Source organism: Clinocottus analis, unplaced genomic scaffold, assembly GCF_023055335.1.
Source record: "Clinocottus analis isolate CAN_PGR_092001 unplaced genomic scaffold, fCliAna1.0.p SCAF_86, whole genome shotgun sequence".
Lineage (NCBI taxonomy): Eukaryota > Metazoa > Chordata > Actinopteri > Perciformes > Cottidae > Clinocottus > Clinocottus analis.
The window spans coordinates 37,501-56,093 of NW_027176247.1; the positions used below are offsets into that span (position 1 = coordinate 37,501).

Here is an 18,593-nt window from a genome sequence, read left to right on the forward strand (position 1 = left end):
TGGGATGAGGAAGGAGCTGGACGAGAAGAGGGAGGAGCTAAATGGGATGAGGGAGGAGCTGGACGAGAAGAGGGAGGAGCTAGACGAGAAGAGGGAGGAGCTAAATGGGATGAGGGAGGAGCTGGGCGAGAAGAGGGAGGAACTAAATGGGATGAGGGAGGAGCTAAATGGGATGAGGGAGGAGCTGGACGAGAAGAGGGAGGAGCTAAATGGGATGAGGGAGGAGCTGGACGAGAAGAGGGAGGAGCTAGACGAGAAGAGGGAGGAGCTAAATGGGATGAGGGAGGAGCTGGGTGAGAAGAGGGAGGAGCTAAATGGGATGAGGGAGGAGCTGGACGAGAAGAGGGAGGAGCTGGACGAGAAGAGGGAGGAGCTAAATGGGATGAGGGAGGAGCTGGGTGAGAAGAGGGAGGAGCTAAATGGGATGAGGGAGGAGCTGGACGAGAAGAGGGTGAAAAAACAGGTCTGTTAAACTCTTTATAAGACTTTTACTTCTTCAAAGAAAAGCCAGAAACACAAAACCGATGTGATCATGTGTGATGTGCAGGAGGAGCAGCAGCAGCAGGAGGAGGAGCATCAGGAGGAGGAGGTGCAGCAGGAGGAGGAGTTGAGCAGGAGGAGGCAGGACAGGAGCCGCCTGCAGGAGCAGTGTAAACACCTGGAGGCCAGACGGAGGCATGCTGAAAGGTAAACACACCGACTTCCTGTCTGGAGGACCTGAAGAGATATACAGTAGATATAAATACATATAAATATATATGTGCATGAAACGTGCTGCCGCGTGTCAGGAGTCTGTTGGCAGTGCAGGAGGAGCTCACTAAACAAAGGGAGGAGCTCACTAAACAAAGGGAGGAGCTCACTAAACAAAGGGAGGAGCTTAGCCAAGCCCAGCTCCTCCCACCAGAAGTGATCAGAGATGTGACAGCCAGTCAGGAGCAGCTGAACGGTATGACATCATCCCTTTATTATACGTATACATGTGTGTGTGTACTAGTATACAAGTACATACTAGTATGAGAATAACTGGTTCATTGTGATCCATCAGAGGAGCAGCTTTGGCAGGGAGAGAAACAGCTGACCCACAAGGAGGAGGAGCTACAGCAGAAAGAGGAGGGGCTAGTGAAGATGGAGGAGGAGCTTCGAGTGAAAGAGGACGAAACAAAGAAGATGGATGAGGTGAAGCATCACAAACAAATATATATACATACATATACATATATATATATATACATATATATATATATATATGTATATATATATATGTATATGTATGTGTATATATATATATATATATATATATATGTATATATATATATATATGTATATGTATGTATATATATATATATATATATATATATATATGTATGTATATATATATATATGTATATGTATGTATATATATATATATATATATATATATATATATATATATATATATATATATATATATATATATATATATATATAATGTATAAACTTGTGTGTGTAGGACAGCAGTGAGGAGTCAGAGTCTTTTTATCTGTCGACAGCTGGTCTGAGATCAGACTTCAGTGGTGAGGTGAGTTAAATAAACATGTAAACATGAGTTAAATCAACATGTAAACATGAGTTAAATAAACATGTAAACATGAGTTAAATAAACATGTAAACATGAGTTAAATAAACATGTAAACATGAGTTAAATCAACATGTAAACATGAGTTAAATAAACATGTAAACATGAGTTAAATAAACATGTAAACATGAGTTAAATAAACATGTAAACATGAGTTAAATCAACATGTAAACATGAGTTAAATCAACATGTAAACATGAGTTAAATCAACATGTAAACATGAGTTAAATCAACATGTAAACATGAGTTAAATCAACATGTAAACATGAGTTAAATCAACATGTAAACATGAGTTAAATCAACATGTTCACAGGAGGAGCTGCAGAGAGAACTGAAAAACCGAGAGGACCGACTGAAGGTGAACATGTTGTTGTTTACTCTTCAACGTGTTGTTTACTCTTCAACGTGTTGTTTACTCTTCAACGTGTTGTTTACTCTTCAACGTGTTGTTTACTCTTCAACGTGTTGTTTACTCTTCAGGGACTCAGAGACGGCGTGGACACACTGGACTCTCACACACACACACACACGCACAATGAGACACACACACACACAATGAGACACACACACACACAATGAGACACACGCGCACACACACTGAGACACACACACACACACAATGAGACACACACACACACACAATGAGACACACACACTGACACACACACACACACTGACACACACACACACACTGACACACACACACACACACTGACACACACACACACACATTGACACACACACACACACATTGACACACACACACACATTGACACACACACACACACTGACACACACACACACACACACTGACACACAATGAGCAGATCTCATGAACTCTTCTTTGCATACAGTGTGTATGTTGTATATAGAATATAAATATTCCTACTGACCCTGAACGCCACTGAAGACTTCCTGTGATGGAACTGAAGGTCTCTGTTGTTTGTTTGCTGCGTTCAGCGTCAGTAGGAATATTGTCTATTAACTATAAAGATATATATATATGTGTGACGTCACAATAATAACTCTGTAACTGAATATTTCTGATGTCTGTGAATGCAACACGACCGCCCGCGGTGCCTTCATGAACACACGTAAAACCTACTTTCACTGTAATTGTTTATCCGTTTTACTGGTGAACGAAACTAACACACCACAATTTTGAAAGATTTTGAAATAAAGATTTTTTATTTTATTGGTAAATAAAGAAAACATTAAAAAAAATACTTCTTTGTTTGAGTTTCATCTGTGAAATGTGAGTTAACTCCCAGCATGCATTTCTCTAAACACATTGTTTATTAGTTTTAACTTTTACATTTTCAGACAGCCCATAATACACAGCCGTTACCTCGACAACCGCATATTTTACACAGTGAATAACTTGTGTGTCAGATCTGAATCCGACGATGGAAAAGTCTCCACTTCCTGTTTGTCTGCTCTCCGGCAGGAAGTAGAAGTCACGGTCGCTAGGCAGTTTAGCACCTCCGAGCTGCAGCAGCTGCTGTCCACCTGCTGGAGGACACGCTGAGAGACAGACAGGTGAGAGACAGACAGGTGAGAGACAGACAGGTGAGAGACAGACAGGTGAGAGACAGACAGGTGAGAGACAGACAGGTGAGGACAGGTGAACACACCTGCAGGTCTGCGTGACAGCAGCCGTCCAGCAGGTGGAGGCAGAGAGACGTCTGCTCCATCATCGTCCGTCTCACGGAGGCAACCAGCTCATCGTCTGAGGACACGTCAACCAGCAACTTGCACAGGCAACGCAGCAACGCAGCAACACGGCACGCCATGCTGAGAGAGAGAGAGAGAGAGAGAGATGAGAGATGAGAGACAGACAGGCCCCTCCCTCTCCTCATCAAACAGGCCCCTCCCCCTCCTCCTCAAACAGGCCCCTCCCCCTCCTCCTCAGACAGGCCCCTCCCTCTCCTCCTCAGACAGGCCCCTCCCCTTACTCCTTAAACAAGCCCCTCCCCCTCCTCCTCAGACAGGCCCCTCCCTCTCCTCCTCAGACAGGCCCCTCCCCTTACTCCTTAAACAAGCCCCTCCCTCTCCTCCTCAGACAGGCCCCTCCCCCTCCTCCTCAAACAGGCCCCTCCCTCTCCTCCTCAGACAGGCCCCTCCCCTTACTCCTTAAACAAGCCCCTCCCCCTCCTCCTCAGACAGGCCCCTCCCTCTCCTCCTCTAACAGGCCCCTCCCCCTCCTCCTCAGACAGGCCCCTCCCCCTCTCACCGGGGCCAGGCTGCTCTGGTGGTCTTCTGCAGGACCTCCAGGACTCGGAGGCGGCTCGTCTCCTCCGGCGGGTCCCTGACCTCCAAGTATCCCAGCACCACCCGCTCCACCTGCCGCAGGTGTCTGCACACCGCCACGCCCATCCTGCACGACACAAATGCACCCTGAGCCGCTGCTGCCGGGCGGCCAACCCCCACCTGCCCGGGGCGCGAATGGAGCGCTCCTACCTGTCGATGAGCGGCGGCAAAGCGGCGGCGTAGACGCGCCTCAGCTCCACCTTCTGCTCCGCCTCCATGTGGGTCAGGACCAGCCGCAGCACGCGGTCATGCAGACAGGAAGTCCTGCGCGAGGGGGCGGGGCCCAGGGACGAGGGCGGCCTCTCCAAGACCACCAACAGGTCCAAGAGACAGGACAGGACCGGCTGGACCGAGAGAGACTCAATAAACATCCAAGTCCTTTCCAGAGTTTATGATGGTGTGTGTGTGTGTGTGTGTGTGTGTGTGTGTGTGTGTGTGTGTTACCTGGATGACAGCAGTCTCTGAGGTGTACAGGTGTTTGAATAAAGCCTGGTAGAGAACTTCTGCTCTGTTGAACTGACGCAGATCTGCAGCAGGCTGAAAACACACCATCATCATCATCATCATCATCATCATCATGTGTTTATTCCAACGTGTGTGTGTGTGTCCGTGCGTGTGTGTGTGTTCTCACCGTGTGGAGCACGATGTGGTGCAGGCAGCGAACTCCCAGGATGCAGTTCTCTGATCTGTAGTGGTCGTTGAGGAGGAGGGAGGGGGGGAGGAGGCGGGAGAGGTGAGGCGAGAGAGAGGGGCGAGTCACCTGGACACACACACACACACACACACACACACAAGTATGTTTCAAAGATTGATCAATAAAATTCAAATGATGAATTGCATAACTTTTTAACATTGAATCAAACTGACCTGCAGGAGCGTCCACGCAAACACCAACTTCACTGCTTCACAGCGCTGCCACGAGTTCCTACACACACACACACACACACACACACACACACACAGTTAGTGTCACACTAAACTTCCTGTGGTGGTTTTGTTGACTCGGCTCCTCACTTGGTGAGTTGAGGCTGCAGGACGTCCAGGACTCCTCCCACAAGTCCTCTCCTCCCTCCCTCCTCCCCCTCCTCCCCCATCAGGAGGTGGGAGGAGTCCCTCCACCCTCCAGCCCTGAGCAGCGCCCCCTGCAGGCTCTGAGCCGCCGTCCTGGAGGAGGAGCTGGTCCAGGCCTGATCCTGCACACGGGAACACAGTTCATTTTATATTATATCACATTGTTTTAATAACTGTTATTTTAATTCTTGTTATTTTCATTATTGTTATTTTCATTATTGTTATTTTCATTGTTGTTATTTTCACGATTCGGTGCAGAATTAAAACACTGAGCTTCTGTTGACTCACCTGGAAGTGAGTGACAGCGAACACACACACAGGAGCAGCGACCGCCAGCAGCAGGCCAGTCCGACAGCCCGCGTTTCCCAGAGTTCCCAGCAGCGCCGAGAGGGCGGAGCATACTGGCTCGGCTCGGCTCGGGACGCTCTGATAGGCCGAGGCCGGCAGAGCGCTGCAGTCGTCCTCACACAGCGGCAGAGCTGCACGGCCAATCAAAGCGCCGACCAGAGAGCTGTAAGCTGCCTGAAGCTCCGCCCACCCTCCCTCGGCCTGATTGGCTGAGAACAGCCAATCAGGATCCGCTGTTTTGAAGAGCCGTTCCACACGGCCAATCAAAGCACTCGGTTCAGAGTCGGAGGACGCACCAATCAGCTTCTCCTGCACCCGAGACAGGAGCTCTGTGATTGGAGGAGGGGGGGGAAAGGGGAGGGGTTTCTCCAAGGAGGAGGAGAGATGAAGGTCATGAAGTAAAGATGAAAGCTCCATGCTGAAGTGGATGAGGGGAGAGGGAAGAAGGAAGCGAGGGAGAGAAGAGTTATTGATCACTTTCTGCTCAGTAAAACTTGAAATAGAAACTATCACTTCAAATACATCCCCAGATATTCATTTCCGACTAGAACTAAGTCTATGACGTCACGTGCAGCGTGACGCAATAACGTGCTGCCAGCTGTATGCGCATGCGCCACAGACGTCTGGCCGTTTTAACCGCTGTACTTTAATACGGCGACGTGTGACGCACGCGGCCGTTAACGTCTGAAAGCACGTGACACTGACCTGAGATCAGCTGCGCAGCTTCCGGCGGGAGAAGAAACCAAAGTGTGTTCTGTAGTTACAGGGTTATGAATCACGTTGTCGCCATTTGAAAACCCCCGGAAGTGATACCAAGAGGGACCGTGTGCTCGGACAAATAGCTCCGGCTGCGTACGAGCTAAGCGTGGAGGTTCCTACCCCGGAAGTAGTCGTTGTAGGATACTTAAAAGTAGAAGAGGAGCGTTCAAGTCAAATAAATAACCGTTGATGTGGTTGAAAGCTCCGTCAGATCTCAGTAAGAGGCCCTGGATTGTTCCTCAAACACTCCAGTGTCTAAAAGATCTGCGGGGCTTTCTTGTTCTCGAGTCCAAAAAGCACAATTATATCATTAAAGACGCAGAAGAATCAGGATGAAGTCACCACTTCAAGAGGATGAGCTCCACGCGCTGCACTTCAGAGGCGCCGACATCAAAGAGCGCCGACATGCACGCACACACACACACACACAGATTAGCTTCTGTGTTTATTCATATTTCAAAGGCAGAGGAAATGTTTTGAAGCTGCGGTCAGAGGGTGTAATTATCACTATTAACCACACACACACAGACACAACACACACAGAAAGAAGTTAAGAACATATAAAGACATATCAACTTGTGTATGAACATGAATTAAAGCTTTTTCTGCTTAAAAACTCTCTGTGAGCTTTCATCCACTTCCTGTTTACTCTGTGAGCTTTCATCCACTTCCTGTTTACCCTCTGTGAGCTTTCATCCACTTCCTGTTTACCCTCTGTGAGCTTTCATCCACTTCCTGTTTACTTTCCCATCTCACGGAGCTTCAGTCCGTCCTGTCCTCACTTTCTCTGACGAAGAAACGAACCACCAGGAAATTAAAGAACGTGAACACACACACTCACACACTTATTCTCACACGCGCGCGCGCGCACGCACGCACACACACACACACACACGCACACGCACACGCACACACACACACACACACACACACACACACACACACGTCAGTCAGGTGTCGTCCAGGTTGCAACTTGTTTCCTGTCAAACGAGCGTTTAATCTGTTAAAATGTGGGATTCATTTGTTCCAGAAAGACTCAAACAAGAGTTTTGTTGGTAAATATTTTATTTTGTTTACGTTACGACCGAGAACACAACGCTTAGCAACAGTAACCAAGGGGGCGGGGCTTAGTGAATGCTCTTTAAGGGGATTTAAATAAAGTTATTCACATTACATCTGTTAACTGTGTGAAGCACAATCCATCAATAATCAATGAGACTGTGTGTTATTGTGTATGTTATTGTGTGTGAAGAGCTTTGAGAGACGACAGGAAGTGTGACAATGAAGGTAAAAGGTGTGTGTGTGTTTCTCTGTGTGTGTGTGTGTGTGTGTGTGTGTGTCACTCCTCCGTCTCCTCTTCTTCGCTGTAGTCGCTCAGAGGGAAATCACGGCTCTCCTGTGTGTTGTAGCTTTTCCTGTGCATCACACACTCCTGGTCGACGATTGCCTGCCATACACACACACACACACACACACACACACACACACACACACACACACACACACACACACACACACACACACACACACACACACACACACACACACACACACACACGTGGATCAATAAACCTGGTTGTGTGTCTGTAATCTGTGTGTAATTGAGAGCTTATTAAGTAGAAATGTTTCCTCTGCAGCTTTGAAGGCAGCAGCTTCGCTCTGTGATCAGTGTAATCACTGTGTAATGAGTTCACACACACACACACACACACACACACACTTCCTGCTGCTCTGTCAGGACCTGCCGTGTGTGTGTGTGTGTGTGTGTGTGTGTGTGTGTTTTGGGGAATCCGTTCAGGATGCTGACACATGAAACGCTGCGTCTGTTCGGATCAAACTGGTTTCATCAGTGATGTCATCTCCGTTCTTTAGTTTCAACAACAACAATGGAGAAGAGTCCAGTGTCAATCACCTGGAGCCCCGCCCTAAAGCATCACCTGTCAATCACCTGGAGCCCCGCCCTAAAGCATCACCTGTCAATCACCTGGAGCCCCGCCCTAAAGCATCACCTGTCAATCACCTGGAGCCCCGCCCTAAAGCATCACCTGTCAATCACCTGGAGCCCCGCCCTAAAGCATCACCTGTCAATCACCTGGAGCCCCGCCAGAAAGCGCCCCCTGCTGTACGGTCTGTGTGGCTCTAACAGACCATAATGTCCTGAAGCTGCAGGTTTCCTGTGATGTGTAACTGCTGTGTGTTTACCTTCTTCTCCTCTCTCAGGGCGGGGTTGCGCAGCAGGAAGCAGAGCGGCGCGTACAGGATGTTGATCACCCCGATGAACACCATGACACAGGGGAAGCCCACCGCCTGGACCAGAGCGCCCCCGCTGGACGGACCTGGAGCGACAGGACAGAATATCTAGCTCTCGTTCACGACAAACACAAAGGACGCACGCCAAACTCTGGAAAATATTGAAGTGTGTGTGTGTGTTTAAGTGTGTGTGTGTTACCGATAGCGAACCCCAAACACAGCGCCACGTCTGCGATGGCGTACACGCTGCCGTAGACGGAGGCGTGGCGGATGTCCACCAGGTAACCCATGATGGCCATCATGGAGGAGTCCACCATGCCTGAAACACAGACACACACACCCTGATGACCCTGAAGGGCAGCAGCTACACACCTGAAAGAGAGAGAGGACACTCACCGATAGCGAAGCCCAGACCGCCGTTTGGACCAATCAGACCGTAGATACTGGTGGCGAATGGAACCTGACACACACACACACACACACACACACACACACACACACACACACACAAAGTTGAATTGTATGTGCATCAACATTGTTCAGTGAATGATTAATAAATGTTTACTTACACACAGCAGACTGATGCCAACGATGAACATTCCTATCATGGAGCAGAGCCACCTGGACAAGAGAGACCATCAGACAGTGTGTGACACACACACACACACACTCACAGACACACACAATCACACTCACAATCACCACACACTCACAGACACACACTGACCGTCCCATCTTGTTGGCCAGGATAGCGAACAGGTTGGTTCCTATCAGGTAGGAGATACTGGCGGGGAGGAAGGCCATACCTGCAACACAACACACACCTGCTAGGGGGGAGGAGGAAGGAAGCAAATGAAGGAATGAAGTGTACGAGGACAGAGTGGATCGTACCAAGTTGCCATTTAGGAGAGCACATGGTCTGCATCATCCAGATGGGAAGAGTGGGCTCCAAGACGGCAACGCCCATGTTAGCAAAACACAGAGAACCTGCAGACAGACAGACAGACAGGCGGTCAGACAGACAGACAGACAGACAGACAGACAGACAGACAGACAGACAGACAGACAGGCGGTCAGACAGACAGACAGACAGACAGACAGACAGACAGGCGGTCAGACAGACAGACAGACAGGCGGTCAGACAGACAGACAGACAGGCGGTCAGACAGACAGGCGGTCAGACAGACAGGCGGTCAGACAGACAGGTGCGGCGTCTCTTACCTGCACTGATGAGGATGTACGGATCCTTTAACAGCGTCAGTAACGGCGTCCCCACCACACTCTGAAACACACACAATGCTCATTCTAGACCAGAACCACAACCAGAACTAGGACCAGGACCAGAACTAGACCCGTGTTCTTGGTCCGGCTGGTGGACTCACCCCAGGAGAAACCTTTGACGGCTGCAGGATGAACATCTGTAATGCTGCAACACACAAAAGGTCACGGGTTCAAATCCCTGATGAGCAACAGTCATTTACCTAATATAATGACACTAATACTACGAATATTATTATTAATAACAACAACAACATTATTTGTAGTATTAATATTATTGGGCTGGTGTTCCTCACCTCCATCGAACAGCGCCAGCAGCGCCAGGATGAGGAAGGGAGCGCGCTGCCCCGCCCACTGGACCACCACGCTGCCGAAGGGGGCGCCGACTGAAAGTACACAGAGTACTGAGGGAAGGACTAGTACACAGAGTACCTAGGGAAGAACTAGTACACAGAGTACCGAGGGAAGAACTAGTACACAGAGTACCTAGGGAAGAACTAGTACACAGAGTACCGAGGGAAGAACTAGTACACAGAGTACCGAGGGAAGAACTAGTACACAGAGTACCTAGGGAAGAACTAGTACACAGAGTACCTAGGGAAGAACTAGTACACAGAGTACCGAGGGAAGAACTAGTACACAATATTGCAATAAAGATACTATTACACAGAAATACACCAGTAAAAGTTTAGGATTAGGGGTTAGGTTTAGATTCAGGTTTAGGGTTAGTCAGAGGCGTCTCTAGGATGTTGAACCCATCTGGGGCTGAGCCTTGAAAAGTAAAGCAGATGGTGACATTTCTAGACATAAACACTCCTCTCTGTGGCTCTGTGCAGCTTCATCTGTCTCTGGGCCTTGACCCTTGACCCTGCTGGACCGATGGAGCCAGAACCATCGCCTGTACTAAACAAAAGGATTAGTTTTCATTGGTAAAACTTATGAATAGACTTCCACTATTTCAGTACAGCTGTTAGAGTTGGGACCCATCTTCTATTCACAGTTAATATGCATTCAATCCAGTGAAATTAAAATGATAATCTAATCTGGCTAAAGTAGTTTATCAAGAGTAAAATAACAGCTGTGATCCCAATCTATTCCACACCTCTGCATTCACAAGCTGCTCTTCTGTCTGCAGCTGAAGAGAGGCCAACGCTAACGCCATGACGCTAGCTAGCTAGCTAACGTCAATAACGTCATGACGCTAGCTAACGTCAATAACGTCATGACGCTAGCCGACGTATATAAAGCCGACGTAACGCTAGCTAGCTAGCTAACGTCAATAACGTCATGACGCTAGCTAACGTCAATAACGTCATGACGCTAGCTAACGTCAATAACGTCATGACGCTAGCTAACGTCAATAACGTCATGACGCTAGCCGACGTATATAAAGCCGACGTAACGGTTAACGTTAACGTTAACGTTAACGTTAACGTTAACGTTAACGTTAACGTTAACGTTAACGTTAACGTTAACGTTAACGTTAACGTTAACGTTAACGTTAACGTTAACGTTAACGTTAACGTTAACGTTAACGTTAACGTTAACGTTAACGTTAACGTTAACGTTAACGTTAACGTTAACGTTAACGTTAACGTTAACGTTGTGATCAAGCTAAAGCTGACTAGCTTTAACGTTAACGTTAACGTTAACGTTAACGTTAACGTTAACGTTAACGTTAACGTTAACGTTAACGTTAACGTTAACGTTGTGATCAAGCTAAAGCTGACTAGCTTTAACGTTAACGTTAACGTTAACGTTAACGTTAACGTTAACGTTAACGTTAACGTTAACGTTAACGTTAACGTTAACGTTAACGTTAACGTTAACGTTAACGTTAACGTTAACGTTAACGTTAACGTTAACGTTAACGTTAACGTTGTGATCAAGCTAAAGCTGACTAGCTTTACAGGGGATAACATGACATCCAAGTTATATTTCTACACATAACTTGGATGTCGAGTTACCTTCGTTAGTTAAACAGCATATTAAACTGTTGCTAGCAAACAAGACTTACCTCTAAACTAGAGTTCATTGCTGATCCAGTTGTACCGACGGTAACTTCAACTTGGAGCGAAGGGGTGTAACGTTGGAGAGTGGAGTGGAGACGCTGGAGACAACGCCAAGACTCGACACATCAAAGATGTTTTATTTGCGAAGATCACTCACGACATGCACTTTTCTCCGCGACTCACTCCGATCTCAGAAACGCTGCCCGGCCAGATGACCGGACCGGAACTGTGACAAGTTGAATATGAATATTTTCTATTTCCATTACCTCTTTTTTTGGAGGGGGAGTGTGTGTGTGTGTGTGTGTGTGTGTGTGTGTGTGTGTGGGGGGGGGGGGGGGGGGGGTGTTAACCACTTGTGTGCCAAAGTAGTGGCTTTAAAAAAAAAATTAATAGTTATAATTGTTACAAAAACCTGTCCAAAAACACTGTTTATCGCAGCATCAACATGAGATAACTGTAGTTTAAGGATGTGATCTTAAAAAAATTAAAAAAACAAACATATTTTTTCTTTTTTGGGAAAAATTAATATTCGGGCCTAGTTACAAAATATCTGGGACTTCAGCCCTGAATATTTGAACCTAGAGACGCCACTGGGTTTAGGGTTAGGGTTAGATTCAGGTTTAGGGTTGGATTCAGGTTTAGGGTTAGGTTTTGGTTTAGGGTTAGATTCAGGGTTTAGGTTTAGGGTTAGATGCAGGTTTAGGGTTAGATGCAGGTTTAGGTTTTGGTTTAAGGTAAGATTCAGGGTTTAGGTTTAGGGTTGGATTCAGGGTTTAGGTTTAGGGTTAGATTCAGGTTTAGGTTTAGGGTTAGATTCAGGTTTAGGGTTAGATTCAGGTTTAGGTTTAGGGTTAGATTCAGGTTTAGGGGCTTCATGTTTTGAGGTCCTCACAAAGACAGAGTTATAGGAATGTGTGTGTATCTCACTCAGGACTCCCATAGCCAGTCCTCCCAGTGCGATGCCCATAGCGACGCCTCGCTCCTCATCATCTGTGTACACGCTGGCCAACATACCCAGCCCTACACACACACACACACACACACACACACACACAGTCAGTTTGAAGTGGTGGGTTTGTTCTGATGTTGGATGTTTCAGAGCGTTGACCTGCAACCGACGAGAAGGACGAGCCGATCCCCTGAAGAGAGCGAGCGAAGAACAGCAGAGCGTACGTCCCTGAGAACGCAAACACTGACACACACACACACACACACACACACACACACAGACACACACACAGACACACACACAGACACACACACAGACACACACTTAGGCATCTCTTAAGGGAAAACATCGTCCTCACTGTGTGTGTGTAAGTGTATGTGTATGTATGACTTACTGATGGTTGACACAAACAGGATGAAAAAACCAGCAAACATGGGGATGTGATACCCGATCCTGCAGACAGACAGACAGGCGGTCAGACAGACAGGCAGACAGACAGGCGGTCAGACAGACAGACAGACTTTGGCAGGTCGTTGAAGGGTCCATGAAGGTGTTGGTACCTGTTGGTGAGCGGGCCCACAAAGGGGTTGATGAGCAGCTGGACCAGCGCTTTGGAGGCAAACAGCAAGCCCACGCGCACGTTCTCCTCCTCCAGAAACGCCCCGTCCAGGAGACAGGAGGAGTCCTGCAGGAGAGAGAGACGGTGGACGAGGGAACTCACCTGGAGACAGGTGTCACTCGGGTGTCACTCGGGTGTCACTCTGGTGTCAGTCGGGTGTCACTCTGTTGTCACTCTGGTGTCAGTCGGGTGTCACTCTGGTGTCACTCTGGTGTCACTCTGGTGTCAGTCGGGTGTCACTCTGGTGTCACTCTGGTGTCACTCGGGTGTCACTCGGGTGTCACTCTGGTGTCACTCGGGTGTCAGTCGGGTGTCACTCTGGTGTCACTCTGGTGTCACTCGGGTGTCACTCGGGTGTCACTCTGGTGTCACTCGGGTGTCAGTCGGGTGTCACTCGGGTGTCACTCGGGTGTCACTCTGGTGTCACTCTGGTGTCACTCTGGTGTCACTCTGGTGTCACTCGGGTGTCACTCGGGTGTCACTCTGGTGTCACTCGGGTGTCAGTCGGGTGTCACTCGGGTGTCACTCTGGTGTCACTCTGGTGTCACTCTGGTGTCACTCGGGTGTCACTCGGGTGTCACTCTGGTGTCACTCGGGTGTCACTCTGGTGTCACTCGGGTGTCAGTCGGGTGTCACTCGGGTGTCACTCGGGTGTCACTCTGGTGTCACTCTGGTGTCACTCGGGTGTCACTCGGGTGTCACTCGGGTGTCGAGTGAACGGCGCCTACCGAAGCATTGGTGGTCCCGTTGGGGTCCGGGGTCCGGCTGGTCCGGGCCTCCTGCAGGCTGAAGGTGGAGTTGTCGAACAGGGACGCCAGCGGGGACGAGCGGGGGCTCCGCTCTGTCGGAGGTCCCGGGATCGGAGCCCCGCGGCCGGGGAGCGCGCTCGGGGCGTCCTGGGGCTCCGGGCCGGGATGCTCCAGGGCGTACAGGAAGGTGGGGATGATCGGCACTGCAGGAGGAAGCGTCCGCCCGTTGAATGAAGGTAATGAACAAAAGACGAATGATGCAAATGAGAAACGGATGTGTTTGATGTTCTGCTCAGCGGCGCTGCCCCCGCTGGCCAACACGCGTATCACAGCAACACGACTGAATCAAAGTGTTTCTTATTCTGCGTGAACAGAGAAGTGTTCCATGTTGTTGTTGTTGTTGTTGTTGTTGTTGTTGTTGTTGTTGTTGTTGTTTGTACTCACCGACCACAGTGAGCAGCATGTTGTCGAGCAGCAGAGCGACGCACACCACCACCAGGACGAGTCGGGGGGAACCTCGACTCTGATGGAACCATGCCATGTCTACACACACACACACACAGACACACACACACACACACACACACACACAGACACACACACACACACAGACACACACACACACACGTACATGAATTCTAGAGTTTACCATCTTAGTTAGCATGCTAAGCTAACATTAGCATCTTAGTTAGCATGCTAAGCTAACATTACCTAACAGATGTTGAGTCACAAAGAAGATGTTTCTTGTTAACATGAACTGACGTCTGTTCTGACTGCTGATTGGTTAAGAGGCTCCCTCTAACACAGTTATCTCTCTCTCACACACACACACACACACACACACACACACACACACACACACACCTGCTTTCATTCTCTTATCTCTGTTCATTCGCTCGTCTCTTGGTGGAGAATTGATGTGAAATAATAATAATAAATATATTAATAATTCTGCCTGTGGATCTTTAGTTTAACAGGAAGTCTTCAGTTTTATTCTGAAACATTTTGTTATGAGTCGTTTCAGAGAAGACGACTTTCCGTCACTCATAAACTGAGCCATATTAAATCAATAATTAATAATCAATAATCAACATTTCATCCTAAACACTACAAATACACAAGAAACAAACACAAACAGCAATAAAACATATGAAATATGAAATAAACCACAAATGGTCCTAAAAGATATCTGCTGGATTCACTAATGACTGACAGGAGGAAGAGGAACATCGTCATCATCAAAACACTAACGTACATAGAATGAGACATATTAATATAAATATTAAATATGAAGATAAACATCTTACAGCTTAACATTTCAGAACTTAAATAAACCAGAAGAACCTGAAGGAGCTCCGACCTGGACCAGAGACGCTCTGCTGCCGCGTTGCTCTGCTGCCGCGTTGCTCTGCCGTGTTGCTCTGCTGCCGCGTTGCTCTGCTGCCGCGTTGCTCTGCTGTGTTGCTCTGCTGTGTTGCTCTGCTGCTGTGTTGCTCTGCCGTGTTGCTCTGCTGCCGCGTTGCTCTGCTGCCGCGTTGCTCTGCTGCTGTGTTGCTCTGCTGCCGCGTTGCTCTGCTGCCGTGTTGCTCTGCTGTGTTGCTCTGCCGCGTTGCTCTGCTGCTGTGTTGCTCTGCCGTGTTGCTCTGCTGCCGGAGACTTTACATCTTACCTGAAACGGGGCAAGGACACGAGGAGACGAGGAGACGAGGGAGGAATGAAGGAAAGGAGGATGTTTCCTCTCTTTTATTCTGATAAAGACAGACAATATGGAGACACACACATCTACACACCAGCAACACAAATGATACACCCTCTGACCTGTGTGTGTGTGTGCGTGTGTGTGTGCGTGTGTGTGTGTGTGTGTGTGTGTGTGCGTGTGTGTGTGTGTGTGTGTGTGTGTGTGTGTGTGTCAGTAATTGTGAGCATCTGCTGTCCTTTTATTGAAGCCTGGAACAACCTGCAGGCTCTGATCTTATCACACACACATCAGCAGGTCTGTTTACTCTGCGTGCGTGTGTGTGTGTGTGTGTGTGTGTGTGTGTGTGTGTGTGTGTGTGTTTGTGTGTGTGTGTGTTAATCTGAACACATGAACTCTCTTCATATCTGATGTATTAATGTCTCGTCTTCATCTTCTCGTGCAGCTCTTTAGGTCTTGTTGTCCGTCACACAAACACACACCTGTCCGTCACACAAACACACACCTGTCCGTCACACAAACACACACCTGTCCGTCACACAAACACACACCTGTCCGTCACACAAACACACACCTGGCCTGTGTTTGTGTGTTCAGACCCTGCGATGCCGCTGAGTTGTTAATCAGCTGTAAACACTCACACATCCGCTCTAATGAGTCTTTATCCCGACATTAAGTCACAGCACACACACTCTCTACCTGCCGGTGTCTCCAGGTGTGTTCTCATCTCTGTGGTCTCTGCGGTGTCGCGTATCAAACGCCCGCCCTCACCTGAGGCCGCCTGCAGGCTTCCAGGAAGGAAGTCTCGGCCGACTGATGCGGTCGAGCTTCAAACGCACCTTCAGAACATCTGAGGGAGGCGAGGGATCAGAGCGGAGGGGAGGGTATAAAAAACAAACGCACCTGAGGGAGGAAGCAGACGCAGCCGAGAGGGTCGGAACCACCAGAACGCTGAAGGACTCATCCAGGACCTGAAAGCACTCGGATCAATAACCACAGAGGAGCCTCCAGCGATCAGCAGCTGAGAGAGGACCGATCCATTCACCCATTCACTGACTCGTTGATTCACTGACTCATTGATTCACTGACTCGTTGATTCACTGACTCGTTGATTCACTGACTCGTTGATTCACTGACTCGTTGATTCACTGACTCGTCGCTACATTGACTCGTCGCTACATTGACTCGTCGCTACATTGACTCGTCGCTACATTGACTCGTCGCTACATTGACTCGTCGCTACATGGGCGGCAGCATGTGGGTGTGGAGCAGCGTGCTGTGTGTGTCTCTGGTCTGTGGTTTGGGTCTGGACCACAACACCATCCGGTCCTCCAAAGAGACAACGCAGCAGAGCGCCGAGCGGCCGGTAAGAGTACCTCAAGTACTTTATACTTCTACTGCATGATGGAAGAGTACCTCAAGTACTTTATACTTCTACTGCATGATGGAAGAGTACTTCATGCAGTACCTTTATAATAAAAAGACAGAGACTGTTGTACTTTCATCTTTGTCTAAATAGTTGCCAGATTGATGTATTGATGTATTGATTCATCAGGTTGGAGGCTGCAGCAACCGAGCCCAGAGGAGAGCGTCCCCACAGGACAGACAGGTGGACAGACAGGAGGACAGACAGGTGGACAGACAGGAGGACAGACAGGTGGACAGACAGGTGGACAGACAGGAGGACACAGATACCTTCAACAGGACTAAAGGTGAGTGATTGGAGGATAACTACGAATCCCAGAGTGCACTGCTGTGGGCTTTAGAAGTATACGATATAGTACTTTTTACTGAACTACATCTCAGAGGTACATATTGTACTTCTTACTGTACTACATCTTAGAGGTAATGTACTTTTTACAGTATATCAGAGGTACATATTGTACTGCGTGAGGTTGGAACCTGTACTTGTACTGGAGAATTTCCAGTGTGTATTAGTACTTCTACTGCATTAGGTTTTGGACGCAGGACGTGTACTTGTACTGCAGTATTTCCGGTGTCCGTCAGTACTTTCCCGCGGTCCACGGTGGTGCGTTCAGGTGTAACCCGTGTTTCCGTGTTTCCCCGCGCAGCTCCAGAGATGTCCGGCTGCGTGCGCAGCGGCGACTGCGCGTCCGGTCTGTGCTGCGTCCGCTACCTGACCGGGCGCCGCTGCCAGAGGATCCCGGTGCAGGGCGAGGCCTGCCTGCTGCGGGGATCCGGGAAGCTGCGCAGGAAGCTCGGCCGCTGCGACTGCGCAGCTGGGCTGTCCTGCGCCGCCGCCGGAGCGGCGGGGCCAGGGAGAGCCAAAGGCCAGGGGGCGTGTCAGCCCCGGGTGGGGCGGGGCCAGAGGAACACAAGGCATTCTGGGAAGAAGAGGCGCACAGCGGAGAGGAGCTGCTGACGCGCTCTTTATGAACTCGTTTTTTATTTAAATAAACATGAATTGGTGAGAAATGAACTTTGAGGCGGGAAAGTTTTAAATATGTCCAACATTATTATTGTAGTTAAACAATAGATTAAAGACTCAGTGTAATGTTCAAATGTAATTGAAGGGAGGAAACATTTAAAATGTGCAAGCAGAGAGCCCTTTATACTATTATATTATACAGGTGAGGACAGCTAGCATTTATGTTTTAATGTCTGTCTTCTATACAGACAACATGTTAGCATAGCTAAGCTAAAAGACCAGCAGCAAGTGGGGACAGTTAACATTTTATCATCTCAGATTTCTACACAGACATGTTAGCCAGAGCTAAAAAGCTAGCCTGTTCCCAGTCTATATGCTAAGCAGCACTAGCATATGTATTTAATCTTTCCAGCAGACGTCCATTCTTTAAAACGTCAGGTGTTTGTGGGCGTGTCCAGACTTGACAGCTCATTCATAATTGAAGGTCCAGTCAGAGCTTACACATTAAGATTACATCTTATCCTGATATCATTTATTCTTAATAACTT

General features: G+C 48.4%; 4 protein-coding genes across 7 annotated transcripts in view; 2 read left to right on the forward strand and 2 right to left on the reverse strand.

The window, feature by feature from the left end:
* Window positions 1-2,845, forward strand: part of LOC137780715 (trichohyalin-like) — a 15,814-nt gene extending 12,969 nt beyond the window's left edge. The window contains exons 10-16 of one of the 4 annotated variants that reach the window (XM_068568899.1): window positions 1-463; window positions 548-687; window positions 789-946; window positions 1,046-1,176; window positions 1,490-1,553; window positions 1,929-1,973; window positions 2,096-2,845. The exon at window positions 1-463 is cut by the window's left edge and continues 196 nt beyond it. In XM_068568899.1, coding sequence (XP_068425000.1) covers window positions 1-463; window positions 548-687; window positions 789-946; window positions 1,046-1,176; window positions 1,490-1,553; window positions 1,929-1,973; window positions 2,096-2,154 — 1,060 coding nt within the window. In that variant the 3' untranslated portion in view covers window positions 2,155-2,845. Of the gene's footprint in view, window positions 464-547; window positions 688-788; window positions 947-1,045; window positions 1,177-1,489; window positions 1,559-1,928; window positions 1,975-2,095 lie in introns of those variants that run through there. The other 3 variants (XM_068568898.1, XR_011077162.1, XM_068568901.1) reach the window with 3 other exon arrangements.
* Window positions 2,786-6,406, reverse strand: tti2 (TELO2 interacting protein 2). The gene is made up of 10 exons (XM_068568902.1): window positions 6,050-6,406; window positions 5,285-5,762; window positions 4,940-5,118; window positions 4,793-4,850; window positions 4,557-4,685; window positions 4,370-4,462; window positions 4,076-4,269; window positions 3,849-3,992; window positions 3,250-3,409; window positions 2,786-3,139 (listed from the first exon to the last, which is right to left on the reverse strand). Exons 2-10 carry the CDS (start codon window positions 5,759-5,761, stop codon window positions 2,981-2,983), a joined length of 1,593 nt encoding a protein of 530 aa, XP_068425003.1. The 5' UTR covers window position 5,762; window positions 6,050-6,406; the 3' UTR covers window positions 2,786-2,980.
* Window positions 6,407-7,150: 744 nt separating this feature from the next.
* Window positions 7,151-17,854, reverse strand: LOC137780712 (chromaffin granule amine transporter). Its single transcript, XM_068568896.1, has 17 exons — window positions 15,321-17,854; window positions 14,405-14,503; window positions 13,940-14,163; window positions 13,153-13,277; window positions 12,987-13,045; window positions 12,752-12,835; window positions 12,571-12,663; window positions 9,928-10,017; window positions 9,736-9,779; window positions 9,575-9,635; window positions 9,245-9,340; window positions 9,081-9,159; window positions 8,923-8,974; window positions 8,750-8,813; window positions 8,553-8,672; window positions 8,306-8,439; window positions 7,151-7,550 (listed from the first exon to the last, which is right to left on the reverse strand). The coding sequence occupies exons 2-17, from the start codon at window positions 14,499-14,501 to the stop codon at window positions 7,443-7,445; spliced, it is 1,530 nt and encodes a 509-aa protein (XP_068424997.1). The 5' UTR covers window positions 14,502-14,503; window positions 15,321-17,854; the 3' UTR covers window positions 7,151-7,442.
* LOC137780714 (uncharacterized) lies at window positions 13,809-18,076 on the forward strand. Its single transcript, XM_068568897.1, has 3 exons — window positions 13,809-17,022; window positions 17,212-17,368; window positions 17,729-18,076. Exons 1-3 carry the CDS (start codon window positions 16,900-16,902, stop codon window positions 18,037-18,039), a joined length of 591 nt encoding a protein of 196 aa, XP_068424998.1. The 5' UTR covers window positions 13,809-16,899; the 3' UTR covers window positions 18,040-18,076.
* The last annotated feature ends 517 nt before the right edge of the window (window positions 18,077-18,593 follow it).

Coding starts and splice junctions, on each gene's coding strand:
- tti2 (XM_068568902.1), bottom strand. CDS start 5,761: ATGGAGCTTTCATCTTTACTTCATGACCTTCATCTCTCCTCCTCCTTG. Junction 5,119..5,284: donor TCGCTGTCACTCACTTCCAG/GTGAGTCAACAG, acceptor TCCCGTGTGCAG/GATCAGGCCTGGACCAGCTC. Junction 4,463..4,556: donor ACCACATCGTGCTCCACACG/GTGAGAACACAC, acceptor GTGTGTTTTCAG/CCTGCTGCAGATCTGCGTCA.
- LOC137780712 (XM_068568896.1), bottom strand. CDS start 14,501: ATGGCATGGTTCCATCAGAGTCGAGGTTCCCCCCGACTCGTCCTGGTG. Junction 10,018..12,570: donor ACTGGCTATGGGAGTCCTGA/GTGAGATACACA, acceptor GTGTACTTTCAG/TCGGCGCCCCCTTCGGCAGC. Junction 9,160..9,244: donor CTCTCCTAAATGGCAACTTG/GTACGATCCACT, acceptor GTTGTGTTGCAG/GTATGGCCTTCCTCCCCGCC.
- LOC137780714 (XM_068568897.1), top strand. CDS start 16,900: ATGGGCGGCAGCATGTGGGTGTGGAGCAGCGTGCTGTGTGTGTCTCTG. Junction 17,023..17,211: donor AGCAGAGCGCCGAGCGGCCG/GTAAGAGTACCT, acceptor TTGATTCATCAG/GTTGGAGGCTGCAGCAACCG. Junction 17,369..17,728: donor TACCTTCAACAGGACTAAAG/GTGAGTGATTGG, acceptor TTCCCCGCGCAG/CTCCAGAGATGTCCGGCTGC.